The 25,912-nt window shown below is 35.9% G+C and overlaps 3 protein-coding genes across 8 annotated transcripts in view; 1 reads left to right on the plus strand and 2 right to left on the minus strand.

Moving 5' to 3' along the window:
• The window catches only part of LOC105131086 (zinc finger CCCH domain-containing protein 49-like), an 11,851-nt gene extending 5,076 nt beyond the window's left edge, over nt 1–6,775 (minus strand). Inside the window, exons 1-5 of one of the 3 annotated variants that reach the window (XM_011033875.1) lie at nt 2,338–2,492; nt 1,965–2,115; nt 1,574–1,843; nt 481–704; nt 52–97 (exon numbers count right to left, since the gene is read on the minus strand). In XM_011033875.1, coding sequence (XP_011032177.1) covers nt 52–97; nt 481–704; nt 1,574–1,843; nt 1,965–2,069 — 645 coding nt within the window. In that variant the 5' untranslated portion in view covers nt 2,070–2,115; nt 2,338–2,492. Of the gene's footprint in view, nt 1–51; nt 98–480; nt 705–1,573; nt 1,844–1,964; nt 2,149–2,337; nt 2,493–6,684 lie in introns of those variants that run through there. The other 2 variants (XM_011033877.1, XM_011033876.1) reach the window with 2 other exon arrangements.
• Nucleotides 3,515–6,775, minus strand: LOC105131156 (zinc finger CCCH domain-containing protein 40-like). Its single transcript, XM_011033991.1, has 6 exons — nt 6,685–6,775; nt 6,340–6,489; nt 5,949–6,218; nt 5,392–5,615; nt 4,822–4,959; nt 3,515–4,721 (listed from the first exon to the last, which is right to left on the minus strand). Exons 2-6 carry the CDS (start codon nt 6,442–6,444, stop codon nt 3,920–3,922), a joined length of 1,539 nt encoding a protein of 512 aa, XP_011032293.1. The 5' UTR covers nt 6,445–6,489; nt 6,685–6,775; the 3' UTR covers nt 3,515–3,919.
• A 3,885-nt stretch (nt 6,776–10,660) lies between these two features.
• LOC105131088 (putative ATP-dependent RNA helicase C550.03c) lies at nt 10,661–25,592 on the plus strand. 4 transcript variants are annotated; one of them, XM_011033881.1, is made up of 24 exons: nt 10,661–10,970; nt 11,343–11,600; nt 11,819–12,079; nt 12,191–12,259; nt 12,334–12,412; nt 13,477–13,618; nt 13,679–13,691; nt 13,804–13,914; nt 14,942–15,043; nt 15,210–15,410; nt 15,561–15,671; nt 16,447–16,514; nt 16,714–17,101; nt 17,488–17,643; nt 17,715–17,825; nt 18,229–18,282; nt 19,529–19,786; nt 20,879–20,988; nt 21,884–22,037; nt 22,520–22,967; nt 23,876–24,090; nt 24,205–24,443; nt 24,928–25,054; nt 25,136–25,592. In XM_011033881.1, exons 1-24 carry the CDS (start codon nt 10,836–10,838, stop codon nt 25,346–25,348), a joined length of 4,023 nt encoding a protein of 1,340 aa, XP_011032183.1. In that variant the 5' UTR covers nt 10,661–10,835; the 3' UTR covers nt 25,349–25,592. The 4 variants fall into 4 exon arrangements, with proteins under 4 accessions (XP_011032183.1, XP_011032184.1, XP_011032181.1 ...); XM_011033882.1 differs by having other exon boundaries at nt 13,807–13,914; XM_011033879.1 differs by having other exon boundaries at nt 13,477–13,596; nt 13,633–13,691.
• Nucleotides 25,593–25,912: the final 320 nt, after the last annotated feature.

The following is a 25,912-nucleotide window of genomic DNA, read 5'->3' on the forward strand; positions in this document are numbered from 1 at the left end:
TACATAGAGTGTTTTAATGCTTTCATCCTCTGGTGGTTCTAATGAGGGCATGTCTCCAGCCTTGTTGAGTAGCTTCATTGCCACAGGATCATTCACTCTGCACGCATGTAGAAAAACAAAAAACAAATCAGATAAATTCAAACTTATAAAAATTCAGGCACATATGCATTTGAAATTAGTTTCAGTGGGGATGAATACATGCATGCATGCAGAATCAACTTGTGTGCGGTTCTCAGTTCCATCGTGAGAAGCATTACAAAGTCATCAGCTAAACTAAGTATTATATCATTCATGCTCATTTAATTGCCCAAAATACAATAATCGACCTAATGGACCACAAACAAAGAAATCAAATTTGAAACTCAAATAACAATTCAGGAACAGGGAGCATACACCTGCATGCATGCCAGAGATGGAGAGAGGAAAAACATAAATAAAGCTAATTATGCTTGGAGGATGAAATTACAACATTCTACTTACCCATAATAACGATCTTTAATATTTTGCTGTGATAACTCCCCAGTTATGGGCATCTCATGCCTATAGGGGCATTCGGCACCTCGTGTGCATTCACCACGTGCAAAGAAGCTACAAACATGTGCTCGATTTCTTTTGTAGTATGGTGTTGTTCTTTGAAGCTTCAGAATAGTATCATTTGCTTGAGCCTTTCCATATGAAGACTCATAATCAATTCCCGCCCTAGCCTGCATCAAGCAAAGTCATATCAGCTCAACTTAAGAGAACAACAGAATAGAATTAGTGTAACAATCACCATCTCAGTGGAACAACCTTGAATGCATAACTAACTGAACTGCACACTGATTAGGCTATTAGATAGTTTGAAATCCATAACCACAACAGGAGGGAGACAGGATCAAAGGACCTCCTTGGTTATTAAATGAAGGGTCAAAGTTACAGATAAAGGTTTTGGTGTGTAACTATAATTTTAGTATTCATACTTGTGTGAATCGAATAACTTGAATTAATTTTAGTTAAATAAAATAATTTAGACACATAATTTTCATTGCACAATAAATCACATTGATAAGTATCTTCAGGTGTATCATCAAGTATTATGTTTACATTATCATTTTATTTAAAGATAAAAGGCCCTGCCAAGTTTCATCTAAAACATATTAGTCTAATGTGAATCTCAGCATCTAGTTCATAAAACACACTCAGTAGCTCATATAAAACACGACTCTTTAATAAAAAGTACCAGTACAAATAAAAATGGGAAATTGATATCTTTCACTGCTATTATATGGTATATGCAATATGATTCATTCATAAGAAAAAAAGACGTCCCATGGAAACAAGCATGCCACAAATAACAAATGTGGGTTTCATATATGGTAGCTACATCATCAGCTCATTCCAACAACTACATGTCAAAATTACATCAACAGCCACTGGAAAGTAAACATTCACTTGGAATCATCGGTTACCTTGTAAAGGTGATACCCTAACAATCAGAGAGCTCTAACACAAACGAAACAGCGAATAGCTTCTGATCACAGGCAGCCAAAAAGCAACAAAAACAGACTGGAGTTGAAACATGAAATAAACATACCCTTCGGTCATGCTCCTCGGCAAAATACTCTCTATTCACATCACTCTTTGGAATAGCATCATTGGAATTTATACTGAGAGCAGTATCACGAACTTGAACAGGCAAACCATACTCTAGATCCAAAAGACAGACTTGACAGACATTTTTCAACTTACTGCAAGTCTGGCAAACTTCAGTCTTTTTAAATCTCGCATCCCTACCAGGCCTCCACCTAAACACTGTAAATGGTCGAGTGCATATCTTGCATTCCTTATCGAAGTCAGCTCTGGTCTGCATCCCAGCAAGTACATACAACCGCAAAGGAACAAATCATATAAATATCCACAAAGAACAGCCAAACCCCCTCCCCCAGAAAAAAACCCAACTTGGAACACGGATTAATATTGCGTACCATTCTGACATAGGGATTGTCACCTAAGCAAGACTCGCAAATGATAGGAAAGTCAGACCGTTCCCATCCGTCAGCTTCCGGGTCTTTTAACAACCTGTGCGCCATTCCCTTTTTTCTTCAAGGGCAAACACACACTTCACTGCCCTAATCTCTGCGATGGATACCAGAAATTGTTGTTATACTTCTGGTCTCACAAATCAAAATATTGTAAATTCAATTCTCAAAAAAAAAAATATATACATATATATATAAACAGAACAGAACACAAGCAATTAATTTAGGCTTAACCTAATGACATAATCTCAAAAGCGATCACAAAACCACTTTTGAAGCATTAAAAACAACGTTGCTAGAAAAGGAGGAGAAATCTTACACTAAAAAGCCGGAATCTGGCGTGTTCAGATTTTCCTGTGATGAATAAACCAACAGTTATTTATCTTCTTCGCGAATCCGACAATCAATTTGATTTTAGAACCTAGGGTAGGGTGTTCTTTAAATTGCTAAAGAGGAAGAGTGGATTAAGTTCTGACTGTTATGTTATATATATGGTGTCGGCCCAGACTGACCGTGTTTATGCTTGCCTTTGTTGACTGGTTTGACAAGTAAGTCCATGGGCCTACGTACTATGGGTTTATCTACGTGTTTAAAGGTGAATACGCGTAGGCCCAAAAGAAAAGGAATGAAAATAAATTATATATTTTAGTGAAAAATTATAATTTGAATTCTAAACTTTGTCGTCGGTATAATAGTTTACATTCGCTACCTATGCTGACAAAAATTATTTAATTACTATTATATTTCATTTAATAACTAAATAATCTTTGCAATTTTAAAATTATAAATTACAAAATAGCCATTTAATTAAAAAAAAAATTGAGCCCTTTTCTGTTTTACCCGTTTCTCTTACAGAATTGATTCGCTTGATTGTAGACAGTTCCAAAAACGAAACCCAAATTAAATTGATTTTAGACGGTCACCAACAAGTATGAGCAACCAAAGACTCGAATCTGAAATTATAGAAAAAGCAAACCTTTTGATCCCAAATTCTTACCACTTGACCACCACCTAGATGATTCATTTCTTACATAATTGATTCGCTTGATTGTAGACAGTTCCAGAAACGAAACCCAAATTAAAAAATAAAAAAATTATTTTAATGCATTTTCTTAAGAAAAATATTTAAAAATGCACCCCTTGAATCTTTCTGGTAAATTCAAATGATGTTCTTAAATTTAAATAAATTTAAAAAATCTAGAATGAAACAAAACTTCTTACTCACCAAGCCATCCCTTTAAACTTTAAACTATTAATTATTTAGGATTCAGCAAGTTGGATTATCCTGAAAATTAAAAGAACAGTACTCAAATTGTAAGATTACAAAGCTTCTTTACTCACTGTATTGTGAATATTTATCTTACTCTTTATCATTTTTTTTTAATTCAACTAATTTAATTACAACTGTGATGATCACCGATGCTCAAGAATAATTTCAACATATGACAGATGATCAGCATGATTTCCATACATAAGCACCTTACCACATCAGAAAAGAAAAGAACAATATTTATTTCATACAAGTTAAAGCATCATTTTTAAAGAACAGTATTTATCACCCGTGCTTGAATAACGCAAACTCTTTGTTACCGCGTAAAATTGAAGTTGACATTAAACAGCCACGATGTCATGAGAACCTATGCTATATTCAAATTAAACCTTGGCTAGAATGCCCAACTCCCATGAAATCTTGGCTAGAAGTTAATAGGAACCTCGATCAATGATCCTGATCAAATTTGCACATGAAGCCTGCTAAACAAGGACAAAAGCTTCCTATAAATTGCATCACAACTTCTCATGGATCATAGATTCTGATGGAGGTTCTTGCCTTCTTAATCAGATAGTATGTTGAACAAATTACTGCAACCAACAATACAAGCAAAAGAAAACTTAAACAGCATTCAAGGTAAGGGCCCTGAGGGTTTAGATTTTTCAGATTCTCCAGGTCTCGGAGATGGTGGGCTGGAGGTTTTCGACCCTGCAGGTGCTTCAGATCCCTGAGATGAGGGCTCTGAGGGCATGGGCCCTGCAGGAGCTTGGGATCCCTGAGGTGGGGGCAAAGAGGTCATGGACTCTGCAGGTGCAGCCATTGGTTGAAGCACAAGATGCTGATGCTGATGCTGATGCTTCTGTGTGGATTGCACCCCCTGTGGGAGAGGCACAGGAGTGTGATATGGCAGAGGATACTGCTGATACGGTGGCACTGGCGGCATATAACCATATGGTGGATAATGTTGTTGTTGGTATTGCACGTGAGGTGGTGGCATGCTTTGATATGGATAGTGCTGCCCAAGCTGCTTCTCCAATCCAGATTTATTCTCACCTGATCCTGCAGGCCCATTAGGAGTACCATCTTGGGATCCAACAAGGGCACCCATTCTTTGAGGATCCATTGACGGGTAAAATGCTCGTTCTTGCTGAGGTGGTGGGGGAATATTGAAGTAGTGCATTGGAGGATGTTGGCCCTGGGTGCCAGGTGGATTTAAGTGGCTGTGTTGCTGAGATACAACTGCACGGGGCAACATCCCACTATGGGCCATTGCTGCTTGCTGCCTTGCTTCATCAGAACTTTCCATCTCAGGTTTTGGTGCTTGCGGTCTACCCCACATCAATTTCAGACGCAGACCCTTGATGACTAGCCTGTTAGAGAGCTCCGCTGCGGCCTTTTCTGAAATTAGTTTCAGTGGGGATGAATACAAGCATGCATGCATGAAGAATCACCTCGTGTGTGGTCATTGACACTACAAAAATTGTTTTTGACATTCACAAGTTTGAAGTTCTTGGGCAATTGAGTTAAAGGTACGTCAAAAAGCTGCATTTGTTGAGTAGAGGTGGAGGTTTCAGTTCAATCGTGAGAAGCATTGCAAAGTCATCAGCTAAACTAAGTCTTATATCATCAGCTACTGGCCCCATATTCTGGCTGTGCCATGGGAGAATATTTCTGTGATAATGGAATGCACACATTAATAATCTATGGTGATCTTAGTAAACAGGCCGTCACTTATTGACAAATGTCTCTTCTATTATGAAGACCACCTGGTTGATACGTGCTCATATAATTGCCCAAAATACAAAATCAGCCTGAAGGACCACAAAAAAGAAAAAAGAAAAAAAAGAAATCAACTTTGAAACTTAAAGTGAATCCAAAGTGATAATGAAGTTGATGCCGATTGTAAAATATGTTAGGAAGCATTTTTAGCACCATTTCATGATCTTAAATAGCAATTTAGGAACAGGGGAGAAAAGAGGCAAGAGCTAGTAAACGTGAGAGTTTATGTCCCTGTATGCATTTGAGGAATGGAGACAGGGAGAGAGGAAAAACATAACTAAAGCTAATTATGCTTGGAGGATGAAATTACAACATTCTACTTACCCATAATAACGATCTTTAATATTTTGCTGTGATAACTCCCCAGTTATGGGCATCTCATGCCTATAGGGGCATTCGGCACCTCGTGTGCATTCACCACGTGCAAAGAAGCTACAAACATGTGCTCGATTTCTTTTGTAGTATGGTGTTGTTCTTTGAAGCTTCAGAATAGTATCATTTGCTTGAGCCTTTCCATATGAAGACTCATAATCAATACCTGCCCTAGCCTGCATCAAGCAAAATCATATCAGTTTCAGCATAAGAGAACAACAAAACAGAATTACTGCAAAATCCCCACCTCAGTGGAACAACCTTGAATGCATATCTAACTGGACCACACACTGATTACGCTATTCGCTAGTTTGAAATTCATAACTACCAAATTACAACAAACAGCCACTAGAAAGTAAACATTCACTTGGAATCATCGGTTACCTTGTAAAGGTGATACCCTAACAATCAGAGAGCTCTAACACACACAAAACAGTCAATAGCTTCACATCACAGACAGCCAAAAAGCAACAAAAACAGACTGGAGTTGAAACATGAAATAAACATACCCTTCGGTCATGCTCCTCGGCAAAATACTCTCTATTCACATCACTCTTTGGAATAGCATCATTGGAATTTATACTGAGAGCAGTATCACGAACTTGAACAGGCAAACCATACTCTAGATCCAAAAGACAGACTTGACAAACATTTTTCAACTTACTGCAAGTCTGGCAAACTTCAGTCTTTTTAAATCTCGCATCCCTACCAGGCCTCCACCTAAACACTGTAAATGGTCGAGTGCATATCTTGCATTCCTTATCGAAGTCAGCTCTGGTCTGCATCCAAGCAAGTACATACAACCGCAAATGAACAAATCATATAAATATCCACACAGAACAGCCAAACCCCCTCCCCCCAAAAAAAACCCAACTTGGAACAAGGATTAACATTGCGTACCATTCTGACATAGGGATTGTCACCTAAGCAAGATTCGCAAATGATAGGAAAGTCAGACCGTTCCCATCCGTCAGCCTCCGGGTCTTTTAACAACCTGTGCGCCATTCCCTTTTTTCTTCTAGGTCAAACCACACTTCACTGCCCCAATCTCTGCGATGGATACCAGAAATTGTTGTTATACTTCTGGTCACACAAATCAAAATATTGTAAATTTAATTCTCAAAAAAAAAAAAACAAAAGCAATTAATTCAGGCTAACCGAATCACATCAACTCCAAAGCAATTACAAAACCCCTTTCGAAACATTAAAAACATCGTTGCAAGAAAAAAGAAGAAGAAACCTTACACTACGAAGCCGGATTCAGGCGTGTTCAGATTTTCCTGTGATCAATAAAGCAACTGTTATTTATCTTCTTCGCCTTCGCCAATCCGACACTGGATTGGATTTTAGAATCTAGGGTATGGCGTATAAATTTTTGTAAGGAGGAAAAGTGGATTAACTCCAGGCTTTTATATTTATGGATACACCGTTTCGGTCCAGACTGACCGCGTTCGGGCTTGCCTCAGTTTGACTGTTTGACAAGTAAGCCCATGGGCTTACGTCCCGTGGGTTTTTCTAGGTGCTTCTAGGTGAATTACGCATAAGCACAAAATAAAAGAAATGAAAATAAAGGAAAAGGTATCATATGGGGGTAATAAAATAAAATGAATTTGCTTGATCTATTATTGAATGTAAATTATTTTGTAAGATTCTTTTTTAATTAAAAGTATGCAAAAAAAGAGTGGGTATTTTTTTTAAATTGGCGTTACCATTTAAATTTGGATAAATTATATAAAAATATATATTAATTTACCTCGAGGAAATATGTCAACAATTAATTTTCATGTCAAATAAATAAATAAATCTTGATGTGTTTCTATTCACATGAACATCAAAGAAATTTATATTGTCTAGAATAGTAGCAGATCAGCTTAGCAAGATGGAAGTTCAATCGATCCCTCCAAATTATGGCAAAAAGAGTAAAGACTTTTACAAGGATAAAAAAGGGAAATGTTCTTATTTTAAATTATTTTATATATATATATATATTATTTGATAATATTAAAAATAAATTTTAACAAATAAAAAATATTATCTTAACACATTTTCACCTAAAAAACAAATAAAATTTTAATTAATCCTTATTAATTCCATGCTGCCTTCTTTTTATCTTTTTGCGTCGTTGAGGTTTGGGCTTTCAGGTTGGCCGACGCAGACGGCGTCTTTTTGCCATGACCACCGCAGCTTCAGCCTCGGACCCTTTATCACTAGCTTTCCCGCAAGCTGCTCTGCAGCCTTCTCTTCTCCTTCTCTGGTAGTGTAGGTTACCAAAGCAATTGCTCGGTGAGGCACCATTTTTATGGATTCGATTTCGCCGTGGGCATAAAAGTGGTCGCTTAGATGCTGCTCGCTGATCCTCGCATCGAGCCCTCCAACATAGAGCGTTTTTAATGCTTTCATCCACCGGGGGGGAGGGGGGGGTGTTCTAGCGAAGGCATTGCACCAGCCTTGCTGAGTAGCTTCAGTGCCCCTAGATCGTTCTCTCTACAAATACAGAAAAAAAGAAAACAAAAGGGTGTGGGACTGAGTCGAAGCTTCCAGGAGTTCATGCATAATCATACACAAGTGTGCTTGCTTGGGTGGTGGGTAAATAGGTTATAGGCGCGCACGGCCTTTTGAACGGTCTGTGGTGAATACAAATGCCATGCCCGCGGCATCTTGTTCATTGTTTTGGATTTGCTGAAAAAAATAATAATAATAAATTTTTAATCAGTTAAATATTTAAAAAATAAAATATTTTTTTTAAAAAAAATCATAACAAAAAAAATTCATATAAAAAAATATTATAACAATTCATAGTGTTTTTAAAAAAATATAAAACTAAATTATCCACTAGTTTAATATAAAAAAATAAAATCAACAAAAACAAAAGGAAAAAACCATGCAGGAAAACACTATAGGAATCTATAGTATATCATGAAAAAATTTACAATTGTAATTCTTAGCCAACTCAATATTAAAAATAATAAAATCGATAAAAAAATTTTAAAAAACAATCACAACAAAAAAATAATGTGGGTGAATACTGTAGCAATTAATGATATTTTTTAAAAAAAAAATTATAAAACTAAATTTTCAATCAATTCAATATAAAAAATAAAAAAACAATAAAGATAATTTTATAAAAAAATCATAAAAAAAACCATATGCGAAAACACCGTAGTAATCCACAGTGTTTAAAAAAAATACAAAACTAAATTCTCAACTAATTTTGTATTGAAAAATAAAATCAACAAAAATAATTCTAAAAAAAAGCAAAAAAATGAAAAAATATCCGGGGAAAGTTAAAGTTTAACTCTCAACCAACTCAATATAAAAAAAAATTAAAAAAAATAATTGTGAAAAAAAAACATACGAGAAAATATTAAAACAAAACAAAAATCATGTAAGGAAACATTATAAAAATTCACAGTGTTTTAGGAAAGAATTACAAAAAAAAATTATCAATCAACTCAATATTAAAAAAATAAAATTAACAAAGATTATTTTGAAAAAACAATATTATAAATAACCATGTAGAAAAATATTGTAATAATTCATAATATTTTAAATAAAAAATTATATAATTAAATTTTTAATTAATTTAATATTAAAAAAATTGATAAATATATTTTTTTTTAAAAAATACAATTTTTGAGAGAAAAAAAAATAAAACCCAAAACAAAGAGAAAAAAGAGAAAATGTTATAAATACAATTTGCTGCATATGAGCGGCCAGAATACGGCAACCAGCCTAAAAGAGCAGCAAACAAAGAAGCTCAATTTGATCCTTGAAACAAAAAATATACTCCATGTTAACCAAATTGAAAATAATGATGAGCTAAATTAAAAAATAAAATAAAATAATAAGTTGATAATAAAAAATAACAGTGAAAATTAAATTTGTTAAAAAAATGAAATGAGATGCAAAGAGAGAATTTTAACAAACAAATCAAGAAAATAATAATAAAATTTTAAAATACTATTGAAAATAAGGATGAAATTGAATTAAAAATTAAACAAAATAAAATGTTAAATAATAAAATTTAAAAATATAATTTTAGAAAACATTAAAAACAAAATAAGTAACAATTAAAATAAAAAAACCCATAATTAATATAAATATAAATTGATAAAATATATTTAATTTTGAAAGGGTTATAATAAAATATGAGGCAATGAAAGAGAAAGAAAAAAATACAATGGAACCCAACTATTTATTTGCCGTACATAAACACTTAGCCGTTAGGAAAAAAAAGACATGACGTTGCCATCATGGGCAGTTGTCCTCGAGAGAAGCCATAAGCGCCACGTAAAAAGTGTGAGTATCTTTCATTAGATGGCGCGTACAATAAACACTTTGACACCTTTATTTTTGTAATTATTAAAAAACTGAATTGCCCTTCATTCAAGTTAATTATAACTAAAAAATCATGGTAAAAATTAAAAAAATCAGTGGATACAAATTTTCTTTTTCTTGCTTTTAAAAAGTAATCAAATTTTAACGGAGAAACACTTTAACCCTTGTTTTTATTTTATTGCTTTTAAAAATATTCAAATCATTTTATTATTTATCTATAAATATTAAAAGACTGATTTGCTACCATGATTACAATAATAATAATAAATTAAATATATAAAAAAGTTTGTTTTATCAATTAGCTAACTGATCTTGTTTAAAAAAGAGTAAAATAATCATTTATATGTTATAGCAAATAATAATACTAAGTATGCTGCACTCAAAAGATAATACTTTTTATTTATTAATTTAATTTAAATCTTAACTTTAATTTAAGTTTGAGCAGTAAATAAAGTTTCAATACATTTTTTTTAGATTAACGTGGGTGTCCGGGCCAGCTTGCGTGCACCACAACTAATCCCACGGGCCCTGAAGTTAACGACCATGTAAGCCTCCAGTGGCCATCATATAAGCAACCAAGGACTCGAACTTGAGACCACAGAGGAAGCAAATCCCTTGATCCCAAGTCCTTACCACTTGGGCACCACCTAGATGGTTAAGTTTCAATACATTGGTTGAAGGGGTTGTGGTGTAACTTAGTTTTCATTAAAATTTATTTATTTATTTTTTAAATTAATTAATTTTTAATGCTTTAGTTTTAATATGACAATATTAAAAGTAATTTTTATAAAAAATTTTAAAATATTATTTTAATATATTTTAAAATAAAAATTAAATTTTTTTAATTTTTTTTTCAACTCTTGCGGGTACCTTCCATAACCATAGTCCAAGTGGAGGGCAGACGCAGAAACACAAAAGCACGGTCAGAAAACCTAGAAGCTGTTCTTTTCCCCATTTCGCACTCAAAACCTGCGACAAACACCGTATGTGCACATTCCAATAATAAAAATAGCAAAACCAGCATTAAAAAACCACAATCAAAACCCGATCCATAACTAATGGACCGCATCCAGGCAACAAAAGAGCTCGCTTTCCGTGTCGCCTTCTCCGGCCACAGTGGCCACCTCAGGGTCGAGCCACTCTCCACCGTGGAGCGCACCAACCCCGTGAAATCTCTTCCTGACTTCATCCTTGTAATTATTTCTTCAATTACCTGCACGCAGTTAACTTCCTCCCTTTTTTCCCAGTTGCATTTGGCGCCCTTTTGTTCTCACCGTTTAATTTAAATTCTGGCTTTTGCTGTCTTGGGTTTGGAGTTTCATGCTGTTTTTCTTTTTTGGTTGATTTTAGTACAACTTGAGTGTGTTAAATAACTTTCTGTTTACAGGTTATGCGATCTCAGTACAAATTCTGTTATCGAAATTTCACCTATTCCGAGTCATACTATGATATCTGGACATCAATCAATTTTCTTTTAATTTTTGTTTCCATTTCTGAAATGGTAAATCAGTTGCTTAAAGTTATTTCCATGCTGAACGTTGATAGCTGTAATTATATGTATACAGCCCCCTGCATTTCCCAGGGAAACACAAGAATCGATAAAGGAACATATAGAGGAGAAATATCTCTTGCCGAGATTAGATCCCGATGAATTTTCAGCAGAAAAAGCTGGTAGGCAGTGGGAGTTTGACTGGTTTGAGATGGCAAAGCTGCCACTAGAGCCTTCATTGCCACGGTCTGTGGTAGTTCCGACATGGGAGGTACCATTCCGACGGAAAAAGAAGGGATCGGTTGAAGGAATGTGGGAACCCAATTCTGTACAGGTACGTGATGTTCATAAATTTGTTCCCCTACAGAGAATTCCAGTCAACCTTGCATAGGAATTTCAGCTTAGCATGGTAATTTATTTGAGTGTTTATGAATTACGTTGAATAATATGCCATGAGAAATCAAAGGTGTTGGGGTGGTTCTTGAATGCTATCATTTGCTATTTTCCTGTTTCTATCCTCTGCTAGAGGACTAGTTTATTATATTGTTTTAGGTGGATGTGTCAGAATTGTCACCCGGAGCTCAAGATTCTGCTTCTTTGCCACGTGTGGCTGGGCCTGCAAAAGATTTTGTAAGAGGAAGCATAAACAACCGCCCTTTTCGTCCCGGAGGTTTGGAGGAATCTCAAAATGTGGACAGACTTCTTCCTGATGGCGCTACTAATGGTGAATGGGTACGGGAGGTGTTGAATGGTGGTCCAGCTCAGGCAGTTGCACCCAGCCTGAAGCAAGGATTAGACCTCGGGGATCTTAAGGTAACCAACTTGATGTAACATTCAAATTGGGAAATCCAAAGAGAATAACATTTTTAAATTCATCCATCTTTGTAATTTATTTGGTAGAAGTTCGTTTTTAATTCTTTGTAGGCATTTCCTTACACGTGGAATGTTTACAAGGACAAAGGTTCACTCAACAACGCATCAGATGAAAAATTGGTCAGTTCCTGTTCTTTTGCCTATTTAAATCTTACCTATTGTCAGACTTTGTGTTGATGCATTGTGTTTTGCAGAGTGAGTTATCTGTACAGTTTGATGACTTGTTCAAGAAAGCCTGGGAAGAGGATGATGTGGCAGAATATGAGGGAGATGGTATGTATCATATGCATTTTTGTGTTCTTGATGGGTTTTTCTTTTGAAAGCTGTGATCATATAAGCAAATAACCGTGAAGTAGCTCAGTAGGTTTTCCTTTGTTTTGGTTCCAATGAAAATGATGGTCAATGATGGCTGTGTTGAGAATGATATTGTACTTTATGGAGCTCAAGGTTGTTCATCTTCTGAGCGTACCTAGTGATGGATCAAGTATGCTCTCAAATGCCCAGCATCTGATCCTTCTTAGAGGACAAGTTATCAAACTGGCCAGATCCATGTTGACAGATAGGATTTCTGCAAGAAAGTGGGGGCATTCTGAGATTTGTGGTTTGTACTAGATTTCAGCATCATGTGGTTGAAGGGCTGAACAACCACAGATCCTGTTAAGAGCTCTGCAGGACAAGTTTGAGCTTTATGAATTACGTGTCATAGGGATTTGAGAACAATTTAGAATTACGATATATCATTTGATGCTGAATGTCACAAAATCCAAAAGAAAACAGTAGAATAGGCTATATTGTTTACATTTTCCATGCAAGTACTTGGAGTGGTTTAGAGATTCCTCGCTTTGTTAAAATCAATGTGGATACTTATCAGTCAGTTATGTACATGCAATAACTTTGGATCAAGTACAATTAGCGAGGAGGCTGCTATCTGGCGTCCTACAAAGTCATTTCTTGAAAGTTTTGTTCTCATAGGATTTGTAAATTCTCTTCCAGAAAAGAACTCGTAGAAGCTAGGATTTATAATTTAAAGCACAAAGTACTATCATCACTTGTTTTTTCATATCTTGGGAATTTTTATCCGTAATGTCCTTTTCTAAAATTTACATGGATGCCTTTTGTTTTTGGGGCTTGGGAAAGCATATATTTGTGTCTATTCCCTTGAGCTTGTGCTTATTACTGCAAAAGTAAGCTTCTTATTTATCCTTTCTATGCAAATGGTTCATATGCTTACAAACTGGAGTCCTGTCTTTTCCTGAGAGTACCATGTAGTTTGTTATTTTGTCCCTTAACATTTACATTTATTTGATTTTTATTTTTCACTTATTCTGCTTGTGTAGCTCATTTATCAGAAGAGGATTCAACAAAGCCAGATGCTGAAGTGAGCCAGGTTGATTTATCCAGCAGCACGGCAAAGTCTGAATCACATGCATTAGATGAGATTTTGTTTGTTGAATCAGGTGCATTGATGCCAAGTGGACAGTTTGTTGAATCAGGTGCATTGATGCCAACATCGGGTGGAACTAGTGACAGTGGTGGAAACCAGCAGAAAGAGGTTCGTGGATAATAGCAATTCTCACATTTGAACAATATTTGGTCTTTGATTTACCATCTCCCTTTCTCCATGATTCTGGTAACTTTTTTGGTTTAATGTCTCTATTTAATAGCAGGCCTCAGCTTTCACTGGTAGTAGTGAAGGGATTGCAGAACACTTCTATGAACTAGTTCCTGACATGGCACTTAGTTTTCCTTTTGAACTGGATGCATTCCAAAAGGAGGTAATGGTCAATGCAAATCCTTTTCCTTCTACATTCAGAAAACAGTCTTATTATGGAAAGTGCAAAGCATTTGGTTAAACTTGGAATTATGATTATGTTTTCAGAGGTCATTCCTATTTATTTATGTACTAATAGGAGATTGTTCAGTGATTGACTTTTACTCTCGTCGTCATCTCCCTTGGAGATATAAACAACCTTCAGTGTAAATTCTAAGCTTGCATCTTTGAACTCGTGGTTCTGTAATTCTTGATTTAACTTAAGTTTGGCTTGAAGCTTTAGATGCTTTTCATTTTTATATTTAAATGTGGCCATGGATCTATTCCCATGATTGAAGGTTGCATGCAATCCTTTTGTTATAGGAAAAGGTGACATGTTGATCCATATCATATGAATGAAAGGCAGCAGTTTGATCTGTTTCCTTAATAATTGTGCATGATGAATATTTTTAATTACAGTGAGTGATCCAGGATATTCTAAGGCATGGACTGTTTATTTTCATCTGCTTTTTATAACCTTTTCTCTTCAACTTATCCCAATGCACCCTTGTTTTTATTTTATTTTCGTGCAAAAGCTTGGGGCCTATTAACTGATCTGCAAGTGCAAAATATCATACTTCCATTTGATTCATCTACAAGTCATCTGATTGGTTCTCTTCCTTTCTGTGTCGTTTTCATTATTGTATGCTTAGAAGCATGAGCACACGGTTCTTTGGTTGAAATTATAACTTCATCAGATAATCAGTCAGCTTTGCATCATATGTCCAGAGGGCTTAAGTGGAAACTTTTTTGTCTTCGCATTTCACTACACTTTCCTGTTGTTATAATGCATCTTTTGTACTTGGAATTTTCCTCAAAACTTGTGTTGATTAGCATTTAGGAGATCACTTGTTGTCCATAGTTTAATCCATGGGCAAATCTTTTGTGACAACAAACAGCCAAAGTTATGTCCTGAAGGCAAGTCGTAAAAGTTTGCATTGCTGCTTGCTTGAGTTACCATTTCTTTTTTCTTTTTTAAATTGATAATACAGGCTATATACTATCTGGAAAAGGGAGACTCTGTTTTTGTGGCAGCTCATACATCAGCTGGGAAGACGGTTGTTGCAGAATATGCCTTTGCTTTGGCATCAAAAGTATGATTTTCTGAATCTGGTACATTGATTAGGACTTCAATTGATTCACCATCTTTGCTGAACTCCAGATCTTATAGAACTCTTCTAGTGTTGTAAAATCTATCTATCAAGTAGTTTAATGCAGTGTTTTTGTGCAATGATTTTCACAAGCTTTCATGTCATGCAGCACTGTACCAGAGCTGTCTATACTGCTCCAATTAAAACAATTAGCAACCAAAAGTATCGGGACTTCTGTGGAAAATTTGATGTTGGTCTTCTCACTGGTGATGTTAGTGTGAGGCCAGAGGCTTCTTGTCTTATCATGACCACTGAAATATTGAGGTCAATGCTTTACCGGGGTGCTGATATTATACGAGATATTGAATGGGTAAAGGGGCCTGTTTCCTGCCATGCTTTTTTCAACATAATCTCCCTTCTGCATTGCTGTATTGAGTTCTTTTGTCGATTTACTTGTCATTTTCCACTTTTATGATCAACTATTGAATTTATTTTCTTTATTGCTGTGTCTGTGAGATAGGTTATATTTGACGAAGTCCACTATGTCAATGATGTTGAAAGAGGTGTTGTATGGGAAGAAGTTATAATCATGCTTCCAAGGCATGTAAATATTGTCCTCCTTTCTGCCACAGTATGTGCTCTTTCTTCATGTAATATACTTGCTGCACGTTACAATTGAAATTAGTCACTGTTAGTAATGGTAACACTGAATTAATTATGTCTCATAGGTATCTAAAGCTTAGGGTGCCACTATGAGCTAGAGCTGCATCTTTTTCACTTCCAGAGAAATATCCAGCATGCAATGCATTGCTTCTCTGGAGCTATAACATCCTGAAAGCTTATTTATCATGACATACAATTATGAACAGTTGGAGTTGTGCCAAATGTTGTTACTTTGCTTGCTTTTCAATTTCTGAAAGGCATTGTAGATAAATAACTTGTGAATTTCAACTTTGCTACCTTAGATAGTCAAACTGGAGGTTAAAAAAATAAAAAAAAGGAAAGTCAAGGCTTACGAATCAAATGTAGTCTCCATTACCTTGCCTTACAAGATCAGAAGCAATGGAAAGAGTCAGCCAATTTAAAATTATGTTTTAATTTTTTGTAAGTCTTTTTGTGACCCTCTTTTCCATAGCCTATATGATAGAAGATGACAGTTTCGGTTGTCCTCTATCCTGAATGAGTTGGAATTTTTTTGTTTTTTTTTTTTTTGGGGGGGGGGACTTATGTGGTGGTGGTGTTGGTAAGGGGGGATGCTGAGGTTACAATCTACGACGTAGATTTTGTTTGCTTCTTTTTGGAAGGTCTTAACTTGCATAGAGACAGGTCTATGTATTAAAATTTTCCCCTGCCCCCTTTCTCTTTCGACTAATGCATGCATTTAAATGTTCATTGTTATATTGCAGGTACCAAACACAGTTGAATTTGCTGACTGGATCAGCCGGACAAAGCAGAAGACAATCCGTGTTACTGGGTAAGATTTAAATTCTTATTGTAATTAATATTGAACTTTTTTTTTTAATTTCCAACAGTTTGTTCATAAATTTGTTAATTTTTTTAACCCATCATTTCTTTCAAATATTTCAAGTGCAATAGTGCAACATAAAGGGGATACACTACATTTCTTTGTTGGCTATTGACATAAGTTTCCATGTTTCTGGGTCTGTCATCAGAACTACAAAAAGGCCGGTCCCTTTGGAGCACTGCCTATTTTATTCTGGAGAACTACACAGAATATGTGAAGGCGAAATTTTTATGCCTCAAGGTTTGAAAACTGCTAAACATGCATTCAAGAAAAATAATTCTACTACAGCGGGTGGCGGTCCTGGAGCATACACAGGGCCTTCTGTAACACGTGATGGGGTTCGGGGTCAGAAACGTGACAACCAAAGTCATAGCAAACAAAACAAGCATGGTTCCCAGAATTTGGGGGCATTCTCTGGGACTAGCTGGGGAAATCAAAATAATGGAAGTGGCCAAAATAACTGGAGGTCATGGAGATCGGAGGCCTCTTTGTGGTTGCAGCTTGTTAACAAGCTTTTGAAGAATTCTCTATTGCCTGTATGTCAGATAATGTCCTCTTAAGTTTCTCACCAAGTAGGGCTTTTTTATGAAATTGACACTAGAAATTTCTTACAGAATTTGTCACCTTAATTTACGATAGGACCTTTTCTAAGAGTTTTATTGATTTTTTTTTAAATCTTGGCATTTACTGACAGATAAATGACATCTTTTTTTCCAAATTTAATTCTTGAAAGATGTAATGTCGATCATTGTCCCCTGCAAGTTTTTCTAGACAGGAATTGATTATGGTCCTTTGCTACCGTCCACTGTTGAGTCATAAATATAAAAGATCACTATTCTTCCTTCAGAGTTTTCTGCAACTCAAAATCTAGCACAGGATTTTGCCGGCGTTATATTCTGAACAGCTTTTCTGCTGTGTTCAGGTAGTTATATTTTGCTTCTCAAAGAATCGATGTGATAAATCAGCTGACAGTATGTCTGGGACCGATCTCACTAGTAGTTCTGAGAAAAGTGAAATTCGTGTTTTCTGTGACAAAGCATTCTCACGACTAAAGGGATCAGACCGTAATTTACCACAGGTCTGGTGGCATTCACATTTACCGTCTATTCATACGATCCTACTTGGGTTTATACCTAATTTTATTCACAGATTGTCAGAGTTCGGAGCCTTCTTAGCAGAGGGATTGCTGTGCATCATGCAGGGCTGCTTCCCATTGTTAAGGAAGTCGTTGAAATGCTTTTCTGTCGTGGTGTGATTAAGGTAATTTTTTCTAATCATTGGAGTGCCTTGGTGTTTTAATTTATGCATGGTTCTTTGTGGTGTCCTGCTGTTACTAGCGATTCCCTCATGAGGTTAAAGGAGTTCTGCAATTGACATCCTTTCATGAAAAGGAAAGTATTGTCCAGTTATGATCCTTCAGGATTTTTTTATTTTTTTGGGGGGAAGCATTGTGCATGAAGTGGCTGCTCCAAAGACTTGAACCCGTAATCATTGCAAGACCAAGCCTTTTATCATTATAACAAATTATGGCCCTAGTTGAACTTCCTTTATAACATTTTAGCAAAATACTACAGTTAAAAATTTCGTTAATGCTGTCAAATTGTATGGTTATAGTGATATTTATATACTTTATTTGTTATGCTAATCTCTATTCTTGTTGTAGGTATTATTTTCAACGGAGACTTTTGCAATGGGCGTTAATGCCCCAGCTAGAACGGTTAGTGCTGTTTAATTATTGATTAAATGTTTGAAAAATGTGTTTAGCTAGGCAATTAGGTGGTTGCGATAATGGGTTGGATGTTCCAATAATTCTATACTTGAATCTTTTCAAAAAAAATGCGTAGAGTACTTTTGAACTCTTAAAGTCGGATAGCTTTGAGAATATTGTGTTTTTTTTTTTTTTTTTTGTGTTGGTTGAGAGTAGGGTTGGGTTTGATGTATATGAAAAATTGGGATCAATTAGCAGTTTGTTTAAGAAAGGATTGGCGTTTGAAATTAAAAGTTAATTTGAGGATGCAAGGATTTGTTTTTTGAATTGTTGTTGTGATTCTGTGTACTGTAATGAAGACACTGTAGCAACACGAAAAGTGAGCAAGAACAAGAAACTAGGAAATACTAGGAAAAAAGAAATCCTGTGCACCGGGCCTTAAACAAAATGTCAACTCTCTCAATTTTATTCCATAACTCAATTTCCCAAGAAAATAAGACAGCATTTCTACCTGTCAAGATTATAATTCTTATGTAGATTAGAACCGAGACTGCAGAGTAGACTAAGGAGTGTTCTCATATTGACTAGGAAAGAAACCAAGCAAGAACAATACGTTGAGGACCAAGCCACCAAATTTAAAACCAAAACACTCTGAAATAGTTCATATCTGGGTTGCTTATAAATAGCTGGCATTAGGTTACACATGTCACATTTCTCATCAGTTTAGAATGGGATGTTACCCTTTTCTGTTAATTTTAAGTTGTTGATAATATATTTTCACTGTTAAATATAAGAGGTGTAATTGTTATTATGATGTATTTTGATCACATTGGAGCATTAAGTTTGCTAATCCTTTTGCTCATTGTTGGAGTGATGGTATTAATGGAAAATGTGGATGATGCATTGAATTTCATCGTAGTAACTTGCAACCACCAGATAAAACATGTAAAACACCATCATTTAGCTAATTGCCTTGAGCCTTACTTGACTTCATCTAGTTCTAGATCACATTGTAGCATTTTGTTTGCTAATTCTTTCACTCATTGTTGGAGCGATGGTATTAATGGAAAATATGTATAATGTATTGAATTTCATCTTAGTAAATAGCAGCCACTAGATAAAACATGTAAAACACCTTCACACAACTAATTGCCACGAGCCTCGTTTACTTGACTTCATCTAGTTCTAGATAAACTTCAGCAACTCTTGGATACCTTATTCTTCTAATACTGACTTGATTCAAGATCTTTCTTAGGTTGTATTTGATATGCTAAGAAAGTTTGATGGCAAGGAATTTAGACAATTACTACCCGGGGAGTACACTCAAATGGCTGGTCGTGCTGGGAGAAGAGGAATTGACAAAATTGGTACAGTTGTAGTACTGTGCCGCGATGAAATTCCAGAAGAGAGCGATTTGAAACGTGTTATAGTTGGAAGTGCTACCAGGCTTGAATCCCAGTTTCGATTGACTTATATTATGATATTGCATCTCCTCCGTGTTGAAGAATTGAAGGTATCTTGTGGATTAGATTTTTCATTATATTTGTGGTTGTAACAAATAATACTATCCATATTCAGATTCCTTTCCATTGGAGTTGTGGAACTTTCAGATATTTTGATTTGCATTTTTCATGGATGTCAAATCTTCTTATCTAGGTCATAGTTGCTCTAATATTCTAAATGAAAAGTTGCACCTTTGTGCGCTCAAGTAGAATCACACACTTGCACGCAACCATTCACACACTTTATGCACGTCTGAAAACCTGGCTCAGGAACAACTAATCGTAGCTTAGCCATCACATGGTTCAATTATTCATAGAGATTCACGATATGTTCCCTATGGTAACTGGGTTCATGAATTATGGGCAACAAACCATACGGGCTGCAAGGTACATTGGTCAAAGTTTCATGACTACCTTATCCCATGTAAATCGTTTCCCTGTAACTATTCAATATCCTTATGAAAAATTAATCACATCAAAGCGTTTCCGTGGTCGAATCTTGCAGATTCTGTCTGCTCACACTTGTCTTTTTGTGTGTGTGTATCTCTTTCTATATTTGCTTGCACACTGTGAAAGGAATACAGTTAAACTGCCGCATTCCTTGTTTCAATGTACAAAAAGTAGAAATGCATTAAATCCATACAAAGGGAGTGAATGATAAACTAAAGGCACCTGTGGTTTTCCTTCTGGGATTTGGGATTTCTAAGCAAATACTTCTCACACACATAAATTTCTATGAATCATAAGAGATACAGTGTTTTAGTTTTAGTAGATTCAATGTTCTTGAGTTCTATGTTCATTCAATCTAAGAAAAATGTTGGTTATTTAGTCACTGTGTGGTTAATTTCCTCGAGGTTTACTGAAACAGACACCAGTAGAATGTTGGTCAGGCCATCAGGGTCAGTCCAAGCAAGTTGTTATGTTTAGTCAGTTGCTCCTTGTAATAGGATTAATCTTCATATTTCTACATATTAAGCTAGTACATCATAGTTTTACAATTTCAAATTTGAAATAATTTCTTTTGTTTTTTTGTTTTTTTTTTGGTGTTTTCATCCATCTAGGGAGTTCATTTTTTCAATGTTGATTGGGGAACATAACTGCAGGTGGAAGATATGTTAAAAAGAAGTTTTGCAGAGTTCCGTTCTCAGAAACAACTTCCTGAACAGCAAAAAGTTCTGATGCGGAAGCTTGCTCAGCCTGCCAAAACTGTTGAGTATGTATATCAACGCAGAATCTTGATGGCCAACTTGTCTATCAGACTTGAGAGTTTCAAAATTTCTAGATAAGAAATGTCCTTGCTTCAGTCATTAATTCATTTTTTTCCTTGCGCATTTTGCTTGTGGATGTGCATTTTCTATAATACATCAGTTTATTGACACCTTGTTTCTTTTGGATGTTGTGTTAGATCTGTGTTGGGCACTGTTGTTTTGATGGATTACGTGATTGCATACCAATGTTAACTAATGGCTAGTTCTTGTATGAAAATGTGATGATTTTGGCTTTACATTAAGATGTGATTAACCAATCACATATATATGAATGATAATGTGGTTGTGCAAGCTTTCTGTTAGAAAGTAATAAGACCATGTCTTTGAGTCTCCCCTAAGAGCTTAAGCTTTTAAATAAGGCCCTGATATGGTTTCATATTACTGCTTAACACTGCTTTCATAGCTTGGTTATATTGGTATTCTAATACCAGTACAACTAAGCTACGAAAGAAGAACTGCTCAATCACGTTATCAGCTTTTCAGAATCCTTAAATTCCAGTATATGGAAGACCATGTATAGGAAAATGCAAAATTTGGTAAAAGAAATAAGCAATGTACTTCATTTAGCACAAAGATACATTCTAGATGAGCGATCATATTTTTTTTTTTTAATAATGGCATGCTACTCTGATTAGATCAGCATAGGGTATTTAGGTCGAGCATTCAACTGCATTAGATATCATTGTTGTTGCAACAAGAGCCTCCAGGTTGTTTTTGTTCTAAGGTCTTTCAATAATCTCATACATGTGAGAAAGTGAAAGCTACACTGCTTCTAGTTTGATTTTCTTATGGTGACATCTTTTTCCCTATAGTTTATCATGCATGGCTATTTTAATACAGATGTATAAAAGGTGAGCCAACAATTGAAGAATACTATGACCTGTACTTAGAAGCTGAAAAATATGGCAACCAGGTATCAGATGCTGTCATGCAGTCCCCTCATGCCCAAACATTTCTTACACCTGGAAGAGTTGTTGTCGTGAAATCACTATCGGTAAGAAGTTATTTTTTTTTGTTTGTTCTTGGTGCTCTCTAGCGCTTTCCTATTTCTGCCCCCCCCAATCTTTGGAGAAAATAGTAGTTCTTGTCTTTTGAAGCACCGGTATTCTTCTGCTATTGGTAAATGTGGTTCTTTCCATGAGGTTTCTTCTCTAAGAGGAATCAGAATGACTTCAATTTTCTAGTGCAATGACCTGTTTTCTTTTTATTTAATTTTATATGGCAGAAAATTAAGTTTAAACTTTAATCAAAACCACACGAAATGAAATACAGAGGTGCTTCCCATGCACGTGTTTTACTTGTGCTGATTATTTGTACTGTCAAATTTGAAGTTTGTCTCATGGGAGTCGTGCTTCTAGTTGCCTAACCTTGTTGAACTCCATAATGTATGAAATTTTAAAACTGGGGAAGGCTTACATGGTTTCTAATAGAGTAGCTGCAGTTGCGAATTTATGGCATTGTCATGTTCACTTGCAGGCACAGGATCACTTACTTGGAGTCGTAGTGAAAGTGACATCAGCCAGTATGAAGCAATATATAGTTTTGGTGCTGAAACCTGATGCTCCATCAGTAAGCAGTAACTTGCAAGATAAAAAAAGTGCAGATTTCCAGCAAGGTTACATGCTGATGCCAAAATCAAAGCGTAGTTTTAACGAAGAGTACTTCTCTTCTCTCACTAATCGGAAGGGATCAGGCACCATCAAGATAGAACTACCATACCAAGGTGTTGCTGCCGGGATCAATTATGAAGTTAGAGGAATTGAAAGCAAAGAATTCTTATGCATATGCAATCGTAAAATAACAATTGACCAAGTTCGGCTTCTCGAAGATGGTAGCAATGCTGCTTTCTCTAAGACAGTTCAGCAGCTGTTGGAAACAAAAAGTGACGGAAATAAATATCCTCCTGCACTAGATCCACTGAAAGGTAAGGCATTTTTTGTGAAGATAATATTTAATCTTTCAGGTGAAGATGAACTGCATAACTTGTAACATCTTGTCTATTTCTTTACACATGCTGTACAAGAATGTTGCTAACTATCATTGATGATTAGGAAAGAAAAACATGAAAGAACAAACAATAGCATTCTTATCAGTTCCAGAATTTGTAATAATTTGACAATACTCCAAATAAGTTGACATTGTCACGAGCCAAGCCCCTTATTGGATTCTGGAAAATTTGCCAAATAGTCCATATAAGTTGACATTATGATCAGCCAGGCCCCTTTTTGGATACTGGAAAATGTGGCTTGCAATTGCATTATCTATGTCTCAAAATCTGGCTTAACCTAAGTGCGTCAGAAAACAGTGAACCCTAGATTCTTTAAGATCATCTCCTATGAAGAAGCTTTCTCTTCTGGCAGATTGGCCTGCTGGTACCTTTCTTTAGTGATCCTTCCCATAATCTTCAAGCCCTAAATTCCTTTCCTGTTATTTTTGAAATATGTTCGGGAAAGAATCAAGGTTTTTGTGTGCGGTGCTGCTGGTGGGTGTTGATCTGTTACCTATAGATCTAACTATGTATTTTAAGTGAGATTCATGGCTTGTGGTTTATCTTCTTGCCCTTAATGACTCTGGTCCTTAATTATGCATCATAATATATGAATCATGCTGGTTGATTTCAATTCCTGTGTTGACAGTGCAAGCCCTTGTTATGCATGTTGATATGTGGTTATGGTCATTCTGATGCTCTCTTTCTAGCATAGTTCTTAATCCTACATGCTAAGTGGAAAATTCACCTTTTGCACTTCTCCTTTTCAATGTTCTTTATGATGGTAAGCTAGTCTTACTTCACAACTTGCTAAATATGACTTTTCCATTGATGATACTGTTTAGAGCTGAAGTTGAAAGATGTGAATCTTGTGGAAGACTACCACAAATGGACAAGCCTGCTACAAAAGATGGCATCAAATAAGTGTCATGGGTGTATAAAATTGGAGGAGCACATTAGCTTGGCAAAAGAGATAAAGAGGCATAAAGAAGAAGTCAGTAACCTGCAATTCCAAATGTCAGATGAAGCACTCCAACAGATGCCAGACTTTCAGGGCCGGGTATGTCTCTTTTTTTCCCCTTGATGTTCTATGTAGCAGCAAAATGTTCTTGTGTTAATTATCTGCCATGTTGGTTTCACACTACCCTCAAATCTTTAAGCTCTGCATTTGCAGATATATGTTCTCAAGGAAATTGGTTGCATAGATGGTGACCTTGTAGTTCAAATTAAAGGCCGTGTTGCATGTGAGATGAATTCAGGGGAGGAGTTGATATGCACCGAGTGTTTATTTGAGAATCAACTTGATGATCTGGAACCTGAAGAAGCGGTGGCAATAATGTCTGCTTTTGTGTTTCAGCAGAGGAAAACTTCTGAGCCTTCACTTACTCCTAGGCTGTCTCAAGCTAAAAAGAGGTGATTCTCCATCCTTGTGTCAATGCCCTGCCTTACATCTGCATGATCCAGTGGTTAGATTCCTTATTACACGGTAGATTTTTCTCTAGATTTTCTAGATGTAAAATTGTGGTTTCCATCTAAGATGGTTCTGTTATTCTGATAAACTGGAATCGTGGTCATGGGGCACCATGCTTGATGCTTTGCAGTAATGCTACATGAACGGTGAACCGCAGGTTGCCAGGATCCTATTAGGAATTCAAATCAATAATTTAGCTTTCTGTTTTCATATGACGGATGACTTGATTGCAGTTAGTGAAAATGGATTATAGCTTCCCCATTAACATATTCAAAAAGTTGCCTGTGTAAGATTATATGCTTTTACAGTTGTGCCTATTAGATCCTAGATTATAACTCTGGAATCTAACGTTGTTATTATTCTTCCCATTACTTTTCTTTTCATTTTTCAGTTTTCAATCTAATCCTAGACGGTTGTTCACTTCAGGTTGTACAGCACAGCAATAAGACTTGGAGAGCTTCAATCAAATTACAATATACAAATAAACCCTGAGGAGTATGCCAATGAGAATCTTAAGTTCGGTTTAGTTGAAGTTGTGTACGAGTGGGCAAAGGTTTCTTATACTAAAACACATCAATTTAACATTTCATTAGTTCTGGATGGTTAGTGACCTCGTAAGCTTCTCCATTTACAGGGTACTCCATTTGCTGATATATGTGAACTTACTGATGTTCCTGAAGGCCTGATAGTGCGCACAATTGTCAGATTGGACGAGACATGTCGTGAATTTAAGAATGCTGCAGCTATCATGGGTAATTCTGCAGTCTACAAGAAAATGGAATCTGCTTCGAACGCCATAAAGCGTGACATAGTTTTTGCAGCTAGTTTGTATGTTACGGGAGTGTAATTGTGTCAATGCTCGATGAATCCATGCCTTACCCTGAGCATGGGAGGGGTGTTGTAATTGTTTTGCTGTAAATTAAGCCACTAGCGCATGTTGTAGTAGCTGGTTCTCTATTGATATTTGGCAGCTTTATCATGTGGTCTGTACTATATTCCCTAGTTAATTTATCCAATGATCAATGTTGATAAAGCTGAACGTTGGCAGATTTTTTCACTAATGTCAGTTTTACTCCAGAAGGCTTACCTCATCCTATGATTTTTACCATTAGGCAAAGCTAGACGAGTCTGTCATCTTCATTCTCGTGCAACATCCGGCTGCATGTTGTAGACGTATTACGTAACAGTATCTGTTATGATCATTTAGCATGCTTATTAAGTAAATTGTATATCTATGGTTATCAATATCTAGCATGTTGTAGCCGTCAGTACGATCTCAAGACCTCTTGAAAGGAGAAGGGAATGGTACCAGTTGAGCTCATTGGCATGTGGTAGCCTGAGCTATGGATACATTATTTTCATTTAGGTGGTGTCAAGTGATTGTTCTGTGAAGTAGGAATTGTTGCCTTGC

Source organism: Populus euphratica, unplaced genomic scaffold (genome assembly GCF_000495115.2).
Source record: "Populus euphratica unplaced genomic scaffold, PopEup_1.0 scaffold76.1, whole genome shotgun sequence".
Lineage (NCBI taxonomy): Eukaryota > Viridiplantae > Streptophyta > Magnoliopsida > Malpighiales > Salicaceae > Populus > Populus euphratica.